The following is a 23,225-nucleotide window of genomic DNA, read 5'->3' on the forward strand; positions in this document are numbered from 1 at the left end:
TGATTTCTTCGTGTTTTATTACCATGTTCTCATAATTTAAACAGTCAGGTGGTACTGGACAAAATACTGTCTGACAGAATAACTGAGAAAATGTCTGCTTCATTAAAAAACCTGCAGGTTAAAAACCTCATTGGATTTGGTTTCCCAAAATTACTCTTAAAATAAATAAGATTTAATTACTTAAAAGTCCCATTGGTGGTGTTGCTCCTCTTGCCCTGGAACGGATGCTTCCAGTCCTGCAGTGGAGCACATTCTCCCCCAGCAGACCCTGAAGGTGGTTTGGTGGGAACGTTGCTCACGGTCGAGCAGCAACGTAAACCACCAGCACTCGGAGCTGCTTGAGCAGCAAAAGGCTCACTGATGAGCTGTGTTCACTTGTGCTTGGAATGAATCCTTTGTAGTGAGACGCTTGCGCGCTATTTCAGGTACTCGTACAAGTCGGAGTCCAGCGATAGGAGGCCCAAGTACTGGAGCAGCGCCAGGACCGCACGTGTCAGGCTCATCACTGCCATCTCTGATCTGTAAAAGTAATCTAATCAGCTCAGTGGCTCCAATCACAGAACATATAATTTCTTTAATTATTGCACACCTCAGAGCAACTTCAAACTTGGCGCTCTCCCATGCAGTCCTCCCCCAGCGGAAGAGCCAAAGCTGGGGGAGGACGCCGACCTTCTCAGCCTGAATCTTCCCCCAGCCTCGCACGGCGCTGTTGATGAGAAAAAGAGACATGCACAAGATCTGCAAACCTTTACGACATTCTGCTGGAGATGTGGAGGCTTCACAAAAGATTATCACTCACAGCACTTCTTGAGGCAGATATTTTAAAGTATTGTTTTAATCAACTTTAATGGTCACCGAGACACAAAATTACATTTAAAAATAAACATGTAATTCAGCCCTAACATCAGCGTCAGGTTTAAAATTCTGCATTTTTGCTCAAACAACTTTGCGCTCTGGGAAAATTTCTATTATAACTTTCATGCTGGAAAATGAGCTGACTGTGGAAGTGTGAACTTCAACAGTGTGCGATGGAGTTCAATGCGGTGCATTGATCGGTTTTTATTTCTTCACAAAACTTTGTCCTATAGAGGTCACGTGCCTTTAAGTTATTAATGCAAGGTCCTGAACTAGAAATCCATAGTGCTTTTTGACCAACCGTGTGGGGACATTTTTCTTTGATAAGCACAGAATAAAGTTCAAAGCGTCTCAAAAAATCCAAATAAGGACAAACGTATCGATCCTGAGGCCTGGTTTTCTTTGAGTGTGTGTGGGGCTCACTTTGGGTTCTGCTTACTCAGGGTTCACACTAACTGCCCAGCAGACATTGACTCATTACGCTCTTTATTGTTTGAATACTTCCAGGCATCAGGTGTTTTAAACAGACTGTAGATAACAGATGGACAGAGTCATAAGCCATCACCTACTGGTGTCTGTGCATTAGGGTTTTTGGCTGATGATTTTTGGAGTCAGAAGTGACGTATACGGGTGAAACTGTGGTGTGCACACTCATTAGCTGATCCTTGCAGCTGTATCCACACAGGGGCAACACGCAGCATACCCACTAATTTAAAGCTAAGTACCGACTGACATTCCCAAAAGAAATATTGCTTTACACAATCTGATCTCATCCTTAATGGCCCTGACCCCTGAGATGTTGTGTTAGGGTGTTTACCTCTTGGCCATGACAAAGTAGCGGTCCACCGGCGCCCCCAGTCTGATGTTGATGCTCCGCACCGTGTTGATGTTCCTGAACACCAGCAGCATGGGCCGAGGCATCGACTTCAGCACCTGCATGATGCTCTCGAAGCGGTGGACGGCCATCTCACGCATGTAGGCCGTCTCCTCCTTGCTCAGGATGTTGGACAGACCCAACTTGTGCATGTTGATTGGTTGCTGCAGCAGCATCTCGCAGAAGAGGAAGTACTCTGCAGAGGACGACGAGCCCTCGTGTTTGATTTTAATCCCCACATTTGTTCATAACAAAGTTAACATGGCGTTTAAGTCAAGCGTCCTGACCTTTGACCCCGAGGGCGCTGGACTGCTGCTTCATTTCTGCCTCGTCCCTGAGGACTATGGACCTCCAAAGTTTACAGAGGGCCTCTCGATCTCTAAGTTCAAAGGTCAGAGTTAAAGCAGATAGCTGAAGAAAAACCTGAGAGTATCTCATGCCGACTCATCAGTTTCTTACTGCTGGCTGAGGTATTCGTACAAGCCGTGGTCCAACAGCACCAGCTCCGCCTTGTTGTCAGGACCTCGCCTCACGAGAACTGCAACACATGATCCAAATTTGAGTGACTTCTTCTCTTTAGAACCTCTGTTACTAACTCATGTCATTTCATATGATATGTATATGTTTTTTTTTTAGCATGAGTAAACAACTTGAACTTGTTTATGAACGTTACTGTAAAAAAATAAAGTAAAAACAAAAAATCTCAGAATTTTAAAGAATTAAACTTCCCACATAGCCACTGATTTAACAACCCTGCTATAAACAAGTTTCTTAATAAACACTCAAGTGTGTGACTTTTCTCATTTGGATTTTTCTAAGGCTTACAGGTGTCTGGCTTCTTTGTCAGCTGTGTTGATGCCTTTCGTAGATTTTAATGGAATTAACTGACAAACAACATGTCCTGTTATGTGGAACAGAGCATCCAGGAAGTTTGTGCTTCAGTTTTAATGAGTGAAATCACAGGACTTTATTGAATCACTTCTATAAGGTAAAGATTGTCCTTACAAGGTAGCCAGTGTTGGGTTTAAAATGTACCCTCATTCCAAATTATGAGCCTTTTTGGGTCATTAAAAAGAACAACAACAACAACATGGAGGAAACCAAAAGACTAATGCTGAGGTTTAAAAATGCAGAGTAACAACACCAGTGGCTCCGTGCTCTACAGTCCATGTGATGTACCTACCATTCCCGGGGTGAGGGTCTGCATGGATAAAACCCGTGTAGAATATCTGCTCAGCAAATGTTCTGATCAGTTTATCTGCAGTCTGAAAAATAAAGCTACATTTATTTTATATAGCACCAAATCACAAAAACTGTTGCCTCAAAGTGGTTTATGTTGCACAGACCCAACAATAACAAGCACTTGGCGGCAGTGGGAAGGAAAAATGTATTTTAACAGGAAGAAACCTCCAGCACAATCAGGCTCAGGGAGGGGCAACCACCTGCCACAACTGGTTGAGGGTGAGAAGAGGTGAGTGACTCGAGGATTTAGAGTATCGTCAGCTTACATCTTTCAGACTCAGTCCTTGACGTTTTATTTCTTCCACGCTGTTGATTTTACAGCCGTTGCAAAACTCTGCTGTCAGCACTCTCTGAGTATTGGAGAGAAAAAATAAAGAGGACGCTGATGGAAGTCGAGCAGTATTATTGTGCACTTATTCTGTACTAGTGCTGGGCGATATGACGATATATATCGTGTGGACGATAGAAAAGTGTCTATCATGCCATTTGTCTTCTGTCGTTTCTATCATAATTTCATAAATTATTACATAAAATATAACATTAAATGGCCTGTGGCAAATATATTAGTGTTGTCTTCTCACTATACATACTCTTAACTTTATGCAAGAGAAAATAAAGTATAAAAAAAAATGATATTTTTCGCAAAGAAACTCCGTCTTGTGGTTTTGCGTCATGGTGCTGCTTTACATGCACCCGGATTTGTGACATGCTTTACGGTAACTCAAAACGATGGACGTGCGACATGTTGCAGTTTCATGCCCCGACATGCAACAGACAGAGACAGCTACACAGGCAGCCCAGGAAGAAGCACTTTGACCGAAAAGAGGGGGTACGTCTGTGATTTGGTTACATTTTGGGTTCAACAGCACCAACACGGAGCAGAAGCAAGCTATGCTACAAAACTATTCCTGCACCCGATGGCAACACAACAAATCTCTTCTATCACCTACAGAAGGTCCACGAAAAGGAATACTCAAGAATCTAGAAAATTCAAGCTAAACCAAGTTGTGGAACGATGGGAGCAAGTTGGGAAAAGAAAAACTATAGCCAGCCGAAGATACAGCAGTCTTTCACACAAGGCCCTTATGAGAAAACATACCAGCGCCATAAACAAATCACAGGAGCCATCTCGGGTTACATTTGTAAAGGCATGGCCCCTGTTTATGTAGTTGAGAAGGACAGCTTTCGTGACCTCGTCAAAGTCCTTGATCCGAGGTACGTTGTGTCCGGTCGTAAGCACTTCAATAAAGTCGAGTTGCCTCGCTTATGACGCATGCCGGCCCGAAGTAGAGAAGGATGTTTGCAGTGTTGTGCATTATGCCTTGACGACTGGCCTGGACGGTGACGAGCAGAGATACGCAGCCCTACATGAGCGTAACCATCCGTTTCATTAACAAAGACTGCACCCTCTGCGCTCGCTGTTTACAGACTGCGTACTTTCCAGATGACCACAGGTCAGGTGGTACATTGTGATATATATCGTTATCGTCGTATAAAATAATTCCTATCGTGATAAATATTTTTTCCATATCGCCCAGCACTACTATGTACCACTGACAGCAACTTCACCTTGCTGGTTTGCTCCCAGAAGACTTTAGGTACAACCACAAATTTAAAGTGTTTCAGCTCCTCTGCGCACCTCTCAGAGTTCCTGGCCTCATTCTCAAAGTCCAGCTCCTGAGCCAGTGTTCCCTTCAAGTCCTACACAAATTACAATAAAACTCTGTAACTTCTGAAGTTTTCTAAACAGAAAACTGTGGTGAACTCCAGGCCTCAAGGGCCAGTGTTCTGCGGGTTTTAGATATCATCCTGACTCAAATGAGTTCATTAACAGGCCTCTGGAGAACTTCAAGAGATGTTGAGGAGGTAATTTAGCCATTTAAATCAGCTGTGTTGGATCAAGGGCACATCTAAAACCTGCAGGACACCGGTCCTCGAGGCCTGAAGTTGGACACCCTGGGTTTAGAACATCGAGTGAATCGGTCAAGTCATACAGACACTTTCTGACCTTAAGGACCCATCGGAACCCAAAACTGGGGTGCATGAACTTAATAATATCCAGCAGGATCTCCAATGTTCGGATATCTCCATCAAAGCGATCCCTGAGGTCAATGAACTGCACCTGTGTGAAACACGACGAGAAACTATTAAAAGTCAGGACCAAACTTTCCCATAACCAAAAATAAAACCTCAGATATAACTGAATCATTGTTTCATGAGGCTCATGCTTCACTGCTATAGTGAGGTCATTTAAAATGTTAACAGCAGAGATGGGCAGTACCGCGTTACTTGTAACACGTTACAGTAATCTGATTACTTTTTTTTCAAGTAACGAGTAAAGTAAGGGATTACTATTGCAAAATCGGTAATTAGATTACCGTTACTTTCCTGTAGGAACGCTGCGTCACTGCGTTACTAAAACCGTGATTTTTTTGCGAGAATGTCTCATGACAGTGACGTAAGCGAGTGCGCCGTTGGTGACAACAGCTGTGTGCAGATCAACAATGGATCATATATCGATTGTGGGAGAGAGTATGAGCGTGCAGCGTTTAAAGCATGGAAGTACTGACCTTACTTTGAGTTTGATTCCATAAAAAGTGACAAAAACATTAGTGTCCGTTGTGCGTGGGAAGAAAACTTCTTTTTACAGCGAAAAAACCCCCCTAAACCTCCAAGCAAGCACCGAGTGCGCAATGACGTAATGGGAAACTCACAGAGAAACTCGCGGATTCTTCAACTGACCGCGGCACACCTGCACCAGGGTAAACCTCCGCCTGCCCTACTCCTGCTTTACAGGTGAAAATAGAGCAACAGGGCCGCTGAGTCTTTGATTTTATTTATTTTCTGCTGTGTTTTACTTGCATCTATTTGAAAGAGTGAGTGTAAACACAAAAAATATTTTATTTTATGTGCTGGAATGTGCAGAAAATAGGTTTAAATGTTAAACTAATTTATTCAAGTCAGAGAATGTTGCATATAATTTAATATTTGCTTGATGCATAAAGTTAAAAGATTAAAACTAATAAAACAAGTTTTAAAAAGAGACTTTTCCATTTGATTACATTTTGTATGATGGATTATGCAGAAAAAGTAGAATTGGGCTGAAAGATCTATCACTTTATCACCTCTTCAGGTTGTAAATCGTGTTTTTAAAAAGTAACTAAGTAATTAATTACTTTTGAAAATAAGTAATCAGTAAAGTAACAGGATTACTTTTTTGGGGAAGTATCAGTAACTAGTTACTGATTACTTTTTTCAAGTAACTTGACCAGTGATTTCAGCAGCTCACCTTCACAGCGACCGGAGTCCCATCAAACAGCAGGGCTTTATGAACCTGAGCTAAGCTGGCAGCAGCGATGGGCTCATAGTCGAATGCTTTAAAAAGCTTATCAGGGGTCTTGTTGAAGTCTTCTTCAAAGAGAGCGTCCACCTGTTAAAGACAGACACATCCTGACCAGTGTCACTCAGTCCTTTCACGAGTCCTGTGCTTTGCTTGTGCTGCACTGCTCACCTCTTTGTACCTCCTGTTTAGAGCTTTGTCTTCTAGTACTTGCAGGGTGTGGATGTACTCAGGGGGTAGCAGGTGATTGAAGGCACACAGGCCTTGGCCAAGCTTAATGTACAGGCCTCCATTCTTTATGGCTCCTTCCACGATGGACTCTGCTGCCCTCTGGTGGCAAGCTGACATCTCAGTCACGTAGGATGGATTGCTCTAACAGGAAGATACACGTACAGAAAGCATTAACGCCATCAGTGCTAAAAATCAATGCTAACTAGTTCCTTCTAGTTCACATGAAGCTTGGACCCCACATGTAATAAAGTGACTGAAGGGAGAAAATAATGTACATGTACTCTAAAAATGAAAGGGGCACATTTTAATGAGAGAATAGCATCAATTCAGTGAAGCTTCTGGGATGTTGATGTGGCCAGTCAAGCAGCAGAAGGTGGTGTTAATGAAATTAAAAACAGGTGCATTAGAGGGGCAACAATGAGACAGCCCCCAAACCAGGAATGGCTTTATAAGTGGCCACTGACATTTTTACCTCCTCATCTTTTCTGTTTTTTGACTACTTTTGCATTTAGCTAGTGTCAGTGTCACTGCTGGGGCGATACCTGGACCCTACAGAGGCTGCAAAGGTAGTTCAAAACCTCCAGCATGGAACATCAATAAGTCCCATTGCCAGAAGGTTTGTTTGCAAACCTGTCAAGAGCACAGAGGAGATTCTAGGAGAAAGGCAGTTACTCTAGGAGAGCTGGAGAGGACCATAGAAGGCCCAGAGCTACAAAATGACCTCCAACAGGACAGAAACAATTAGAAACAGACTTTATTTAATTACATTTTTATTATAAACGCACCAAATGACAGTAACAGCAACCTCAAGGTGCATTTATACTGTCAGGTAAAGACCCTAAAACAATACAGAAAAAACACCCCCCTTTTGATTAAGCACTTGGGGACACTGGGAAGGAAAAACCCAAAAACAAACAGGAGGACAGGACAAAACACACACTGTGGAAATGCAGAGTGGGGTATAAACACAGTGAAGAAGAAATGCTGAGTGCACCATGACAAGCCCGCAGTAGTCTGAAAGTATTGCAGCATAACTAAGGGAGGATTCAGGGTCACCTGATCCAGGTTTAACTATAAGCTTTATCAAAAGTTTTAAACCTGATCTTGAAAGTAGGGAGGGTGTCTGTCTCCAGAATCTAGACTAGGAGCTGGTTTCACAGAAGAGGGGCCTGGAAGCTGAAGTCATTGCCATGGGAACCTTGTATGGGTTCATAAGGGTGGCCTGAGGGGTCGACATCCTCCAGTGGGCCCTGCGCTCACTCCCTGGCACCACGGAGACTGACATATGCCACAGAATACCAGAATTGGCAGCTCCACCACTGATTCCTTGCACTTTTCACAGAGAGAGCAGGTTCACCCTGAGCACATGTGACAGACATAAAAGGATCTGAAGAACATTTTGCTGTCTGTACCACTGTTCAGTGGGTCAGTGATATCTGGGGAAGCATATCCATGCAGCGGGACACAGACGTCTGCAGGCTTGGCAACGACACACTGACCCTGGCATTAGGTGTCATGAAGAAATCCTTGGTCTGTCAGAGCTTCAGCCAAAGCTTAGAGTGGGTCAATCCATATTACCCACTCTAAAAATAAACTGACCTCATCTATTCCATGAAGCAGCACGTTGGTGGTCCACCAGTAGTCAGCGGAAATGAAGAGTCCCACAGAGAGAGATCTGAGGACACACACATATCTGATGATTACTGGAACTGAAAGGTCTGACTTACAAATAAACAGAGTTGCTAGCATGTGATGACGATTCCTAACACGATCAGCGGTAAGAAGATCGTTTTTCTATAATAAAGATTAGTGAGAAAAAAAGTGAGGATTGCAAAATGTTCTTAAAAATGTAGTCTGTCTGAACTGATCCGAGAAAGGCAAATTGTTACACTTCCAGCAAGTTAGAATAAAGCAAAAGTGTACTTCAAATACAGTGACACAGCACTAGTGTAATAAAAATCATGTGCTCTTCATTTACCACTAGGCTCCACACACATAGGCTGCTGCAATACAGCAGAGTCATTCTCTGCCCTCATGTTTTCATACATATTATCTTGTTAATTTCATTTAAGCAGCACCAATGGTTCTGCGGTGTAACGGTTTAAGCATTTGCATGAGATTTCTGGTTCCACGCTGGAAGTACATACTGATCCGTTAAGGGTTGTGTGAGGAAGGGGATCTGGAAATCAACTTAAATAATCTAGCATCAGCTCAAAGATATCTGCAGCTTATAAAATAGAGAGAAAACATCTACGATTGGATTTCCTGTTAGCAGCATTTGGTAAAAGTGTGTTCTGCATTTCTACTCGGTTGAAAACTCAAAGATGTCACTTTTATCTAAGCATGCACTTGCACGGATACACTGGGGTTCAATATCTTGCTCAAGGACATCTCAGCACATGGACTGGAAAAATCAGGGATCAATGCATCGATCTTCTGATTGGTAAGAATGGGTCAATTAAGCCCAGTGCTAATGGCTTCTAGGCACAGACAGCGCTGCGCGGAAGTGTTGCTAAGAAACTCGGGAAGGGGAGCAGCGATTTATTGAAACGTGCAAACATACATGTAAATACAGCAAAGAAGGAAAAAACAGAGTTTGTATAATTGTAACAAGCTTGAACCTCAACATTTAACACAGCCAGCTTTATTCTTCCACACAGCCTGAACTCTTGTACGTCAACTTTCTTGCAGTTTCTTCAAGTAGTCTTTGGGACTAGTTCTGCAGGTTTCTTGAAGGACAGTCAAAGCTCTTCTTTGAATGTTGGCTACTGTTCTGTATCAGGATGTTCCCACATTGCTTTAATGCTTTAAGAAAGCTGAGGTCTAGGCTCTGGGGGGGCCGATCCATGACTGATGGAATAAACACACAACAGAACACTGTCCAGGTATTTTACGGCACTGTGTTTGGGATCATTGTGCTGAAAATGAGGCCATAAACAATTTGACTCTTCCCACAGTGGTTTCCAAAATCAGATAGCACTTTTCTACATGTACAATCCATAACTTTTAAAAAGATCCCCAACCCCACTAGCTGAAATGCAGCCCCAAAACATGACAGAGCTTCCACCATGTTTTACAGTCATACTGTTGTAGTCTGTCTCCCAAGATCCTCCATACAGTCCAGTGAGGACTAGATTCATCAGACTTGATGCATTTTCAGTTGAGTTCTTGTGTAATTTGGCCATCCTTCCACTGAGACCACTTCTGAGGAGGCTTCAGAGAACAGATGCACCAACTGAAGGGCCCGATGTAGCTCACAGATGCTGTCTCAGGTCTTCTTTAAGGACATGACCTTCTCACAGCATTCAGTTTCCTCAAATCTTTAAGGACACACTACACAGCAACAGGCTGCCAGTAACATAAAGTTGTCTGTTATGCATAGACAACACTAGTTCGTCCCTTGAGTTAGGTAGCTCTCTTTCTCTTGGCAATGCCTTATTTAAGGATGAAACACATTCTGGGGTCAACTTGAAAAAAGGCAGATGTGAAACGTAAAAGTGAGGTCAAAGGTCAATATTTAAATGCAGAGTGATAGTTAGAATCGTCATATACCCATATCACTTCCTAAATGTTGCCAATACAAACAAAAGCAACTGAAGTTTAAGCAAAGTTTAAAGGATAACAGATTTTTATAATATTTATACCTCATTTGACCTTTAAGAAGAGATCAGATGTCCAAAGTTAAGAGGTACTTAGAATGCCAATAAATCATTTCCTATATGCCGATATGTTTGTCAATACAAACAATGGCAGTAAGAAACACCGTTTCAAACAGCTCTATGGGGCCTTTGAGCTTCACATCAATATAACAACTTTGATACTTTCAGTCTTTATAAAGTAGATTTTATACATCTTGATAAAACACACCACACTAGCAAGAATAACAGTTTCTAAGTTTCCATCAGGCTTTTTGTCAGGTTTTGACCAATGAAGCTGACCTTGAATAGCTTAGTGGATGCAAAGCTAACATGACCCCACTCTACACCCCCAAAGTTTCATCAGAGTTCAGTCTTAACTTTTTGGGCTGTTATGTTTACAGACAGAATGAATGACACGGACAGTAAAAACGTAACCTCTTGGTGGAATAATAAATGAGGCAAAACAGAAGCCATTTTGGCTTAATGAATACATTGACTTTGGCCACACATCTGCTCCTGCCCGTCTCCACCCTGCTCTCAGTCTTGTGGTGTAACCCAAAAACTAAAAGTAATGAGATGGAATTTACAACCTTATAAGAGGGATAAAATTATCGCTTTCCATAAAAGGAAATGTTGTCAGGATATTTTTGTTTCTTTTGCTTTTATCCATTCATGAAAAAAATGACCTACTTTAGCTAATGTTCCTGACAATACTTAGAGAACACTATTAGATATACAAATCTAATGTGCAAGTTTAATAGATAAGAAGTCACCATTTAGAGACCATTTCACAGCCTCAGACTGAACACGTGTTAGAATCTCATGATGCTGATAATGACATTCATACAAACCTGCAGAAGCGGCCAAACCCTTCAATCACAATCCTCATCTGTCTCCTCTGTCTGGGCTGCGATACGGCATACTTGATGCTCACCGCCACAGGAACGCCAACAGAGAGGCCAACGAGCGTCTTCCATAACAAGCCTCTGCGCTTAGCATCTCTGCAAGATTTAAAACACACACATACAGTCTCATTGCATGCAGACTTGAGCATAGCCTGAAGCTCATCTACAGTCCTCAGCTGTCTGCTACCTGAGTGAACTGAAAGATCGCCTTGCTGGGAGGGATGAAGATCCAGGAAGCGGAGCTCTTCGGAGGAGAGCCAGTTGATGCAGACATAACGTCAACTGAAGAAAAACAAAGCAGTGTATGAGTGAACTACAGCGCCACTTCCATCTGACACATCTGAACTCTGTGTTTGCACAGGTTAAGTGAACATTAACCAACCCCCCGAGTTAGGTAAAGAGGTTTAGGGCACGAAGTAAAGTGTGGGCCCAGAGGACAGACGCTGTGTTCTGAGGAACAACAAGAAAACGTGCGCGCGAGGGACGGGAAGCGAGAACGTCTGGTTCAAGGCGAACGTGAGCAGCTATACTGTGACTTTGTTGTTCTTGGCAGTTTGCTTTTGAGGGACAAAATGTTTCCAGTGCTGATAAATGAATTCACACATGGCAGCGGGGTCAGGGACCTGAGCAACCCCCATCCTCCCAAGTGTTCCAGCGCGCACGATCCACTCATGCAGTCTCATTCTCCTACTCACATCATGGCTGGAAACAGTGTTGAATGTGTTCTTACCTCATGTCAAAACCAGCTTTAAAACACTCTAGGTAGCAGTATGGTTTTGAAACACGGCCTTGGCATTTAGTTTAAACTTCAGATAATATACACAAACGCCAACACACCGGGAACAATTGCAGCTGGCTAGCAATTAACTTGCTAATTGGAGAGAATTGGGTTAATAATGTGTAGTAAATACGATTTATTTACCACTTTACAGTTCTCCGCTATCATGTTTCCGAGTTATTAAAACAGACCCGCTCCAAGAGACGTATTAATATTCCGTGTCAGCAGCCACCAGTAAACGCTTTACCTTTCCCCTTCATAAACTGCTAACAGCACACTGGTTCCCTTTATGTTTAACCAAAGGGTAACGCAATGCGAGATGGTACCCTCCCACATACTGTAGTTTCCGTTTATTTTTTGACAGCTCGTTCGGCCGTGCAAATAAAAACTACAAGTGAAAAGATTTCTTACTTATTTATTATTGAGATAACTGAAAATAGTCACATTTTTCTTATCTGATGTGATTCTTTTAGAAAAAAAAAATCTAACTCATTAGATCCGTCCTAAAACCACACCCGTACCTCCTGCTTGAAGACACACAAAGGTCCCCCTACCTCACAGAAATTTTGGTTCCTACCAACACTGGACATGTGTGTATCTGAATTATGATTGGCTCCCACCACCTCGGCCACCTTTGCACTATCGTTGTCTCTTTTGCACTGATACAGTGCCAATGATATGGGAGACGAGTCAAGGTGGATGTAATATGTGGATAATCGGGAAACTTCCTGTGTAATGCAGATACTTCCCTCCACTGTGTGTGTGTGTGTGTGTGTGTTTCTAAAATTAAGAAATGTGCAAAGGAAAACTTAATTTAACATCACACGTTGTGTTAATAACTAGAACCTGTCTTTAGCAAATAGGTCTATTTATTGATGGAAATAGATTGTAGAACTTTAACCACAATAGTGCTAAGTCCATCCAACGACCTACTGCATCCACCTACTGACAGTGACCTAGGTTAGGTAACAGAAGCCCCGTGGTGTGCAATATACATAATTTTATTTAAAATATAATTTCAGGAATTTCATGAGTTCCTTTAAATTACGAATTTTGCCTCAATGAAAAAAAAGATTCTATTTCATTAACCCCACAACAACGTTTATACATTTAATAAGAAAATGATGTCTATTTCATAATTTGTAGAACATAGTATAAAATCATTTTTAAAAACCAAACGTTAACGGAAGCTACTTGTGTAAGCTATGTTTTATCGCTGGTATTTCAAGACTATTTCTATGGCTTTTATTGTGAACTATAAGAAGAAAGGCGTTTTCACACCTGCGTGAAAAAGAAATCGGGCAGTGAAACATCTCGGTTAGTTGTAAGGAACACTCTGGAAGGAGGTGCTTAAGTTCTTCGTCATTGAGTAGCTAGAACAGTGCGAGGTACGTCCTTGTCCTGTAAGGTCATCATCTATATCCCCTGCTGACTTCCTTCAGTCCCATCTTCAGCCTGGAAAGTTAAATATTAACATACCTCGAGGGCCGGTATAACCTATACAATCAAACCTAAGGCTTTCTTAAACTTATAACAACCTCCTTCACTTACACCTTAAAACATTACTGTATTTGTAAATATCGTGCTCTTATTGCAAAAAAACCCCATGAGACACTTGTGTAGTGTTACTTATATGTTACATCACGTTGCGTCAGGTAACACCATGTCTGTGCGGGTTCAGCAGCTTTAAAGAAAAAGGGAAAACATAAATAATGATCTTTCACGGTTGCACGGATTTTAACACAATATGTAAGCGCTATATAGGTGATATCTATAATAAGGAGCACTTAGAATAACCACATTGGTGACTTTAAAAGTTTACGGCAACATTGTGAAAAGCGTCACAAAGAGGCACGAGTCGTTTTATTTTGAAACCTAAATAGAAACTGCGTTCAGAGATAATCTAGGGAAGTAGTTTCATTTCCTAATAATCCCACTGTACACAAACTGACTGTAGATTAGCCAGCGGCACTGCAGAGGGCGCCGGCGAGCTCGTCCTCGATGATCACAAGTGAAAAGGACCTAAACGGGTAAAACCTGCTTCTAGACAAAAACCCACAAATTACTATTGTCATTATTTTCTGCATACCTATAATTTTTACGACCTAAAACATAACAACAGTTACATCATTTCCTTTATCTTAAAAAAAGAGAATCGGATTTTCCTAAAACCAAACCTGCAAGTTGATTGGTCAATTTAGGATTCACTAGCTTTATGCCCCAAATCAAAATGGCAGATGCCGTAAAGTGTCTTATTATTGCGCTGTCACAAAAAACGCATTTTAACTACAATCGAACCCCGTAAAATATTTTGCCTCACATTCACCTATAAAACACACGATAAAGTCCCCAGCATAAAATCCTCGACGGAATTTACATTTGGGGGCTTCACGTCCACAGGGATGTATTCATTCAGGACTACCTCGCGAGCGCCCTCTAAGAAAATAGAGATCCAAAGAGTGGGCGTTCTCGGAGACGATAGAAGTTCTCTGGTGTTTTTCGCGAGTGGCTTGCTGTATACCGGATACTGTAGCGACCCGTGTCGCTGCAGTGTTGCGCTTTCCTGTTTACGGGCGGGAAGAGCGAACGTAGCTGGGACTGTGGAGCTGCTGTGTTTAAATCTGCAGCACATTTGTTTTAATTCTCCTCGATGTTGACGGTTCGCACGTTTTAATGATACACGGGGGTTTGCGAAGTCGAGTGGATACCTTTTAAGTTGTCAGCTTTTCAAAAGTAAGGAGATTTTGTTTTTGGAGAGTGCGGGGCAGATGGAGGATCCTCCTGCAGATTTTGGTGGTGGCGGCGATGGTGCAGCTGCAGAGGGCCCCATGGTGCAGGTGGCGGATATCTGCTGGCCAGCTGGGGCTCTCCCTGTCCGGCTTATAGAGTGGAAAGTCAAAGCCGGCTCTCTTGTTAACGTGGACTCCGTGCTAGCACTGTGTGCACCCATACCTCAGGAGAAGGGGACTGATGGTGCCAGGCTGCCAGAGAAGAAGGTGAAATCGGACCGTGCTGGAATAGTGAAGGAGTTATGCAGTCAACTTGGAGAAGTCATATCTCCTGGGTGAGTCACCCTGCTTGCTATAGCTCGTTAATGTTAGCTGACCTGTTCCCTGTTTGTGTCAGCTCCGTTTTGTTGCAGCTGTCTTCACGCTCATTGTACCTAAGCTAGCTAACGAGCTAACGCTGTTAACCTGACGTTAGCTTGTTTGCTAGCCACGCTCAAAGCAACACAGTGAAGCGTTTGCTCCGACCAGAGTCAAGTACCGCAAAATAAACAAGCTGGCGTTTCGTCGGGGGGCTTTCAAAATAAAAGCATCGTGTTTTATAAATGTTGTTTTATCGAGCTTTTTCAGGAGTTGTGATTGTAGTGGAAGAGAAAGTTAGAAAACAATTGTATTTGCTAAATCAGAATTTTAGTTAATTTTATTAACGTACAGTAATGATTGCATTCCCAAAGCTCCGCACTTTTGTTTTGAAGGCACGACCACGTGGTAGATGCGCTCGTGCTGTGCTGTTTGCCTTGACGCAGCCACTATCGCGTGCACAAAATTGTATACAAGCAGTGCAGATTGACAGGTAGAAGAGTGACCCTGGAGGCAGCCGTTATCCTCGTGAGCTTGAACCAGCCGTATATATATATACTTTAACGCGTATTAATTCACAGTAACGGGAGAATTAATACGCGTTAATAGCAGTTAATTACCAAAAGAGGAGATTTTGAAGTTCGTTTTAAATGGTTTGACCGGTCTTTTTGTGCTTTATTATGTATTAGCATCACTTTTTATGCGAATTATATATCAGATTTAAAAGAAATGTTCTGTTTTTGAAATCTTTACATTTAAATTCGACACCTTTTGATATTGATACACATTCAAAGCTGATATAGTTGTTATTTGCTGTTAGGAAAGGGTCGTGCTGCTTTCAGGTACTCTTTGTAAACTCTTGCTCCCTGCTTAATCTACTGCTAGCTATTTATAGTACTTTTACAGCGTCTTATTATTACAGCTAAATAAAATAAAACGCCTAACTAATACCTTTCTTTATATGTTTCTTTATATACTTGCATGCTACAGTTAATGAGAATCTGTGCACAGTCTCAGGCTTCAGTTTGCAAGCAAGTAAACTGGGTCTTTAATTATTTTCCTGTTTTTTTTTTTCCTTTTTGCAGGGGCACCATAGCCAGAATAGAAGAATGCAGCCATCCCATTGTCATGAAGGGCTTATGTGCCGAATGTGGTCAAGATCTAACTCAGTAAATACATGCTTTATCTCTTTCTTTCTTTTTTTGTTTGTTTGTCTTTAACTTAAATCTTTGTGTTTTTCTGATCTGCTCATGCATTTCCCCCCAAGAACTACAACTTACCCCTTTTTATTACATAGATATATCTATAAACAATAAAACAAACTAAAATGGAACAGCAAACCACTCATTTGGGATGGATGTCACGGTTGCGTCATTTCACATGCTGGTGGCAGAAGAAAAGGGGGGGGGGGGGGAAGTGAACAAAACCTAGCAAAATGAGTAAATGAAAACTATTCTGAAAACATTGGTCAAAAAATTAAAAAAATGTTTTCTTTAAAAAAAGATAGCTGTGACGTTTACCCAACGCTGTTTTCAAAGACAAAAACCAAGCAAAATGCCATTATTGGTAGGCTTTAAATGTACAAACATGATTAAATGTAAACCAAAATAATATGATGATAATATCTTTGATATTACATTTACTCAATTGTATGAATGAACTTAAACTTAGCTAAGCATTTGAACTATGTGATATCATTGTTTTTAAAATGTGATTACAGAGGATGTTTTAGTAGGGAGGCATTTGTAGATCTAGAGAGTCCAGACTTTGTTTTTCCACTTGTTCAACACCATCTATGTATGGAAGCTCCATAGAACCTATGTCTTATAAAGCCTTATTTTCTGTCCTTGTGCTTTGGGTAAAGGCAGTATGTCTTTCTTTTGTTTTCTCTGTCTTCTCTGTCTGTTTTCTTGGAGCCTGTCCAGCCTGTCATAGGAGTGATAGATGCCAGTCTATCACTATCACTAATCCAGAGAGACAGACATTCATTCACACTTAGATTTACCTCTGTGGCCAATTTAGAATCACCAGTTTAACCTAATATACAAGTGTTTGATCTGTGGGGCAAAGCTCATCTACAACACTTACCTCAAGATACTTAAAAAGCACATTATTGTTGTTTATATACATAATCTACTCAATTGATTTGATTTGATTTTTGAAAGGTTGCTACAGCTAGTTAGCTCAAACAACAATCTACTGGTTGACTTTCAGTTAGAGTCAAACCCTTTGCAAGATGCAAAAAGGTTCTCAGGAGCTTTTCAAACCATTTTTTACCCCTCAGCCATTAAAGTTAAAATGAGTATAAATCTCAAAGTCAAAAGTTAAATGTTATACAAATGTGATAACTCGAGGCTCGTAGGCTTTTAAAATTGATACCATAGGTGTTCCTTCTCGGAGGCTGAGGGGTAACGCTGGCTGTTACCAGTAATTTTAATATATATACTTCTCTTCTGCCCCACCTCTGAAGAATTTGGTTGCAGCCAATGTCCACCCCTCACTGAGCCTGGCTCTGCCAGAAGTATCTTTCTATTAGATGTGAGTTCTTTCTTCCCACTGTCTCTAAGTGCTAGCTCATATAATCTTCTCATTATTGGAGTTCTCTCTCTAATAATGTAGAGACATTTATATTTTTGATACAAAAAGGCTAAGGTTACATACGCGGCATTAACCAGTTATATTTAATGTCTAAGTTACTTGTGGTCTCTCAACTCAAGCAGCCTGTTTGCTGGGAAACAGTCCTGTATAAATGGTAAAAAGTTCATGCTGACAGTGCCATGCAGGCACCAGTTGTAGTCGTGGTTCAGTTAGAGAATACTTTTGGAACCTCATAACTTTGAAGCTCATACTTTTACTGAAATTAAACACTGACTGAATGTAGTGCTTGCGATATAACCTGATTCATTTATTGCCATCAGATGGTGCCAGAGATCATATACAGAGTGCAGAGCTGCAGCTCTGGTCCCAAATCAAGCACTCGCACTCTGCAGTTTTTCTTTGTATCACTTTGGTAAAGCAAGAGCATTTGAAGCTATTAATAAAACTCCAAAACACACCAAATGATTTTTACATAGACCCACAGTCTGTGTTTTACTATAATTGCTGCTGCTGTTGTTGTTGTTGTTGTTGTTGTTGTTGTGAAGTAAAAGTCTGGCTCTTTTTCTGAAGGTATCAATATTGAAGACAGAGTTTACATGATGTGGCACAGAATTGCCTCAGCAGGTGTCACTTTTGGATGTCATGTTAACATATTCCTGAAGTAGCTTGAAATGCTCACCATCACTTTGTAAGTGAGGTGTATTCTGTGCTCACTGCAAACATAGCGGCTGTCAAGTGGAGCAGTTTCAAATCTGCATGTTTTTCAAAGCTCTCTTTTTATTCCCGGCGCAATATGTTCAAGGACCTGAGAGATACAAAAAATGTGTGACGCCCACTCTGTTTTTCCTTCTCAGGCTCCAGAGCACAAATGGGAACCAGCAAACTCCCATCTCCACAGCAACAGTCTCCATGGTGCATAGTGTCCCTGAGCTGATGGTGAGCTCTGAGGTGAGTCATATGATGAAGCTACGTGGAGGACTGGACTGGCAGGCCAGATAAACCTTACGCGTGTGTGTTTGTTTTTGTTTTGTTTTTGTTTTTTTATTGCAAAAGTCGAGTAGTCCTAATTCCGGTAAATATGACTTGCATTTTTATGATTGATTAATCAGTTAAATGTAGGTGACCACGCATTTGCAAGTTCTTGACTGGTCTTACCAAGAGCGCTATTCCGCTAGTACTTACTCGGCTTGACTCAACGCAACTCTGTTTCAGTCGTTTTCCATCACAATTGAGTAAGATCTAATGCAGGTGCAGTCGTTATAGCAACGGCAGAAAGTCCTGTGATGTCATTTGAATGCGACACAAACACAACAACAATGATGCCAAGGTATATCTGCTGCTATGTGGTGTGTGTGTGTGTGTGTGTGGGGGGGGGGTCACAGTGTTGTGTTCTTCTGTAGCCATTTCCCTTGTTGCTGGGTGTCACTCGCTTGCATACAGTCTGTTGATGTCACATTTTCAATTTGCCTCAGATCACTTGGAATCCCACCCGAGTACTGGTACCATTAGGTAGTACTACCACCTAATGAAAAACCATAAAAAGAGCCAAGCTGAACCGAGTAGGTACTACTGAAAAAGGCCTGTAATAGCTGCTTTGACATTGAGCCAATTCATTTCGACCTAAATCAGAGTAAATGTGCAGTAAACATGAAATAAAGTAATGTGATAAAGTTTTTACAGACTTCTGTGCTGTCCTGTGAAACTCTTAAGTGCACCCTGCGATTCAGTAGGCTATCAAACCAGTCCTAACAGTAATAACTTGAAGTAATTGCTAATAATATAGAACACAGTTGTTATGGAAGAACTGACGCTTTACAATGTTGCTTCAGTTCATTGAGGTTTGCAGGAAAGGTTCAACTCCTGCAGCATCTTGATTCTTTTCTTTTTCAGCTATTCTTTTGTAGATTTGCTGCTTGGGATCTTTGTCCTGCTATTTAACAACGTTTCTGCCAAGCTTTAGCTTTTTAATAGATGACCTTATATTTGACTCTACAGTACTTTGGCATAGAGAGTACTTAATAGTCGACTTGGGGACTACAAGGAGCCCGGGACTGTGGTTGCAAAACAAGCTCAAACCTTCACACCTCCACCACTGTGCTCGACAGCTGGAATGAGGTGTTGATTTGGTTTTCACCAGACGTGGCTTTGTGCAATTTGGCCTTTGTTCACACATTTCCAGTGGCTTGTTCATATGCAACTTTGCAAATGTGTTATTTGTAGAGAGACAAAGTTTTCTTCTGGCAGAAAAATGCTACACTTCTCCAGTCTTCTTATACTGTAACAAACTTTAGTATGCTATCTGAGGCTTGTAGAGTAATTTGTTTGTTTACATTCTCTCTCTGAGGATGTGCAGTCTGACTTTGGGCTGAATTTGGTGGAACATCCACTCCTGGGAAGATTTACCTTTAATATTTTGTCTTGGGAATAATCCTTGTGGCTTCAGAACCAGGAACCTCAGATTGTTTGGAAATGGTCTTCTCACAGCAACAATTGCTTCTCTAAAATAAGCCTGACATCTTTCCTTCTTTGATGTTGTTAACGCTCATGTTGTTCATTCTCACACTTAACAATGGGATCTGTGTCCATCTTTTATATACAGGCCATAGCTTTAAAAGCAGAGAGAATTTTATTTTAAATGAGAGCATAAACAAATGACCTGGACGCAGCTACTGTTCGTTAAGTTTCTATCAAGCACTTAACTAACAATTTCACACAAACTTAAACAAAAAATTCTTAACCATAAACCTTGAAAATATCTCTCTCTAATATCTCTTGCACCTGTGCTGTACAAAAACACAACCTAGAGTGTGCAAACGTTTTTCTAATTTTCCACTCATTACCTTCAATCGCTCCCAACAGCAAGCAGAACAGCTGGGCAGAGAGGACCAGCAGAGACTGCACCGCAACAAAAAGCTGGTCCTAATGGTAGATCTGGACCAGACGCTGATTCACACCACTGAACAGCACTGCCAACGGATGTCCAACAAGGTATTGGTCTCCCCTCATACAACTATCACTGTCAGCAGGGTTTTTATTCTACCACGTCTTTTGATTTCTAGCAAAGTGCTATTTTGAAACACTCGTACAATGTAGCTTTTGTTGAACAGCCTCCGCTGTAGCAACAAGACACTGCTATAGGATATTGATAAATGCTAAAATGATCTCTAAAAGTAGCGCAAATAAAAGAATCATAAATCAGTCTGTAATGTAGCTACACACACAAACACACACTAAGCTGCTGAGCCTGCCCATGTATTTCACAAGTCCTTGTTTTCCCATTAAAAACAAGATCAAGGGGTTTTCAGTTTGTCGGCAATGATAATGTCTTTAATAGTGCATCCTGATACCCAACCCTGCAGCTTCTTTCTGACGTTTTCTTAATCTCTTGTTGTGTCCTTCAGGGCATTTTCCACTTCCAGCTTGGCCGAGGAGAGCCTATGCTTCACACACGACTTCGCCCACACTGCAAGGAGTTCTTGGAGAAAATCGCCAAGCTCTATGAGCTGCATGTCTTCACATTTGGGAGCCGCCTTTATGCACACACCATTGCTGGTAAGGAGCGTATTGTTTTACATGTTGCAGCACCTTTCCACTTTAAAGTTCGGATATGTATTAAATCACCTTACACTTTCACTTTTTGCATTTTGACACTTTGGGAAACTTTTCACCTTGTACTACCCGTTTGTGTCCATAAGAGGGGAGTGTCTGCTCATACTTTGTGTTCTTGCTGATGTTTTGTTGGATCACTTATCTATCTGCAAGTTGCAGTTGTACTTAAACTTTAAAACGCTTACTAAACCCATGTAATGTCTCAGATGTTAGCAGGTTTCTTGCCAAGTTTGCAGATATTTACTTTGCACAGCGCTTGGCTGCTCAAAGTAATCCTGATGTTGCTTTCTTTCTAAATGAAAATATTTTACAGCTTTCTGATTCAGTAACGTTATATTGATATGTTAGTGTGTCTAAGCAGCTTGTTTTTAGTATTCTGGGTGCAAACTTTCATCAGGCAATAAATGGTAGGGGCAGTCTCACTCTAGTACTGTTCTGCCTCCATATGATGAATGTTTAATGCATTTTGAATTGGATTTTACTGCTGACCCTGATGCAGTGATTCAACATGTTTGAGATCAGCGCTCCTGCCATTGACAGCTTTTGCTGTGGTTTCGCAGCCTGTACAGTGGCTGTCCTGTTTAGTCACTGTACATTACTGTCCACGTTTCTTGATAGACATTTTATTTCAGTAAAAATCCCTGGGAAACTTGGATTGATTGCATTCAGGAAGACCAAAGAGAAGGTCAAGAAAAGCTTGTCAGTTTAAGAAAAATATCCACTGTTGTGTTGAAGAAGTGGTTACAGTTGCATAGATTAAAAAAAAAAAAAAAATTTAAATCTGCATTTTTTTGCTTTTCTTTATAGGCTTCCTGGATCCTGAAAAGAAGCTTTTCTCTCATCGAATCCTTTCTAGAGATGAATGCATCGATCCATTCTCAAAGACTGGGAATCTTAGGTGAGAATTTCCTACCTAAGACTAGATCGGTCGCTCACAGCTTAGTCTAGTGATCAGTCCTTGTCTTCTGTCTGGACTCTACTATACAGGGTTTTGTTTTAAAAACAAAGAGAAAGATTCGGGGTATGTTTCTTTTGGTTTTCTTTGGTGGTTATGTAAGGATTTGATTCTAGTATTTACACTCGGTTTCCAGTTGTGTAACAAGTTGTTATGCTTTGCCTTCTCCTCTGATTGGCTGTGTTCCGAGTGCGTGGAGGAGAGACTTTACACAGGGGGCGGAGCAGTGAGACACAAGGTGAAACAGAGAGCAGAGGAGCAAAATAAGCGTGACAACAAAATGAGTAGAGAATTCACTGAGTAAAAAAACATGAATAAAACATTTCTTTTTGTTCCGTTTTTCTTTTTTTCTTTGTTTGTTTTTGTTTTAAGCAGATAATAACCAAAAACCCAGGAGCTGGTTAATCCAAATAATTTTCTTAGCGCCATTATCCATTTGTTTAATGTCTTTATTGTCATTGTTTGTTCATGTTTGTGCAGCACAAATGGTAGAGCTCTATTGTTCTTTCTCAGTGTCACTTATGAGTGGTTGCCAGCGATGCCTCTTCTTGGAAACCCAAAAGCGGAACTTTGATATAAGAAATTGATGTTCCCCTTATTTCCCTGTAACCACAAATAACACTACTAGATTTTTAATGGGCTGTCTGTGTTGAGCATCTGCCATGACGCTCAGCAGTTTTACTGTTGTTTTGAGCACTGTCTTTCTTTCTTTCTTTCTTTCCTGGATAGAAACCTTTTTCCTTGTGGAGATTCGATGGTCTGTATCATCGATGACCGAGAGGATGTGTGGAAATTCGCACCTAACCTCATCACTGTGAAGAAATACATTTACTTCCAGGGCACGGGAGACATCAATGCTCCTCCGGGATCACGGGAAGCTCAGATGGCCAGGAAAGGTATGGTTCACCCACTCATCTTTGATAAGGTAATATGTCCATTAAAAACAATCTGGACCAACAATTCTTTTATGCAGGTAAACACCCTGTAATAAGATTATTTTCTTCTTCCTGCTCCTTTTCACACATGGTTGTAGTGCTTTTTGATAGAAAGTGTGGTTGGTTTGTTTGAATTGTTGTACCAAGTGTGAAATAAATAAATAAATAAAATAAATAAA

General features: G+C 41.2%; 2 protein-coding genes across 4 annotated transcripts in view; one reads left to right on the forward strand and one right to left on the reverse strand.

Annotated features, from left to right (window-relative positions):
• adck5 (aarF domain containing kinase 5) lies at nt 1-12,366 on the reverse strand. 2 transcript variants are annotated; one of them, XM_085395325.1, is made up of 15 exons: nt 12,008-12,366; nt 11,273-11,367; nt 11,032-11,181; nt 8,142-8,217; nt 6,483-6,683; nt 6,261-6,401; nt 4,980-5,093; nt 4,541-4,672; nt 3,238-3,321; nt 2,913-2,994; nt 2,189-2,267; nt 2,017-2,108; nt 1,673-1,925; nt 590-706; nt 1-519 (listed from the first exon to the last, which is right to left on the reverse strand). In XM_085395325.1, exons 1-15 carry the CDS (start codon nt 12,029-12,031, stop codon nt 417-419), a joined length of 1,743 nt encoding a protein of 580 aa, XP_085251451.1. In that variant the 5' UTR covers nt 12,032-12,366; the 3' UTR covers nt 1-416. The 2 variants fall into 2 exon arrangements, with proteins under 2 accessions (XP_085251451.1, XP_085251452.1); XM_085395326.1 differs by having other exon boundaries at nt 12,111-12,152.
• A 1,996-nt stretch (nt 12,367-14,362) lies between these two features.
• The window catches only part of ctdp1 (CTD (carboxy-terminal domain, RNA polymerase II, polypeptide A) phosphatase, subunit 1), a 92,933-nt gene continuing 84,070 nt past the window's right edge, over nt 14,363-23,225 (forward strand). For both annotated transcript variants that reach the window (XM_085395323.1, XM_085395324.1), the window contains exons 1-7: nt 14,363-14,927; nt 16,035-16,118; nt 18,402-18,495; nt 20,407-20,535; nt 20,949-21,099; nt 21,964-22,054; nt 22,841-23,007. In XM_085395323.1, the coding sequence (XP_085251449.1) occupies nt 14,632-14,927; nt 16,035-16,118; nt 18,402-18,495; nt 20,407-20,535; nt 20,949-21,099; nt 21,964-22,054; nt 22,841-23,007 (1,012 nt within the window). In that variant the 5' untranslated portion in view covers nt 14,363-14,631. The remainder of the gene's footprint in view (nt 14,928-16,034; nt 16,119-18,401; nt 18,496-20,406; nt 20,536-20,948; nt 21,100-21,963; nt 22,055-22,840; nt 23,008-23,225) is intronic.

This window comes from Rhamphochromis longiceps, linkage group LG22 (genome assembly GCF_057381845.1).
Source record: "Rhamphochromis longiceps isolate RC_006_pf linkage group LG22, R_longiceps_female_GT1.1, whole genome shotgun sequence".
NCBI classification, from domain to species: Eukaryota; Metazoa; Chordata; class Actinopteri; order Cichliformes; family Cichlidae; genus Rhamphochromis; species Rhamphochromis longiceps.

Excerpts from the sequence above, each read along its gene's own strand:
- adck5 (XM_085395325.1), bottom strand. The coding sequence starts at position 12,031 with ATGATAGCGGAGAACTGTAAAGTG. Across the intron at positions 6,402-6,482 it reads TAAACAGGAGGTACAAAGAG|GTGGACGCTCTCTTTGAAGA; the intron begins GTGAGCAGTGCA and ends TGTCTTTAACAG. Across the intron at positions 3,322-4,540 it reads TCTGGGAGCAAACCAGCAAG|AGAGTGCTGACAGCAGAGTT; the intron begins GTGAAGTTGCTG and ends TCCAATACTCAG.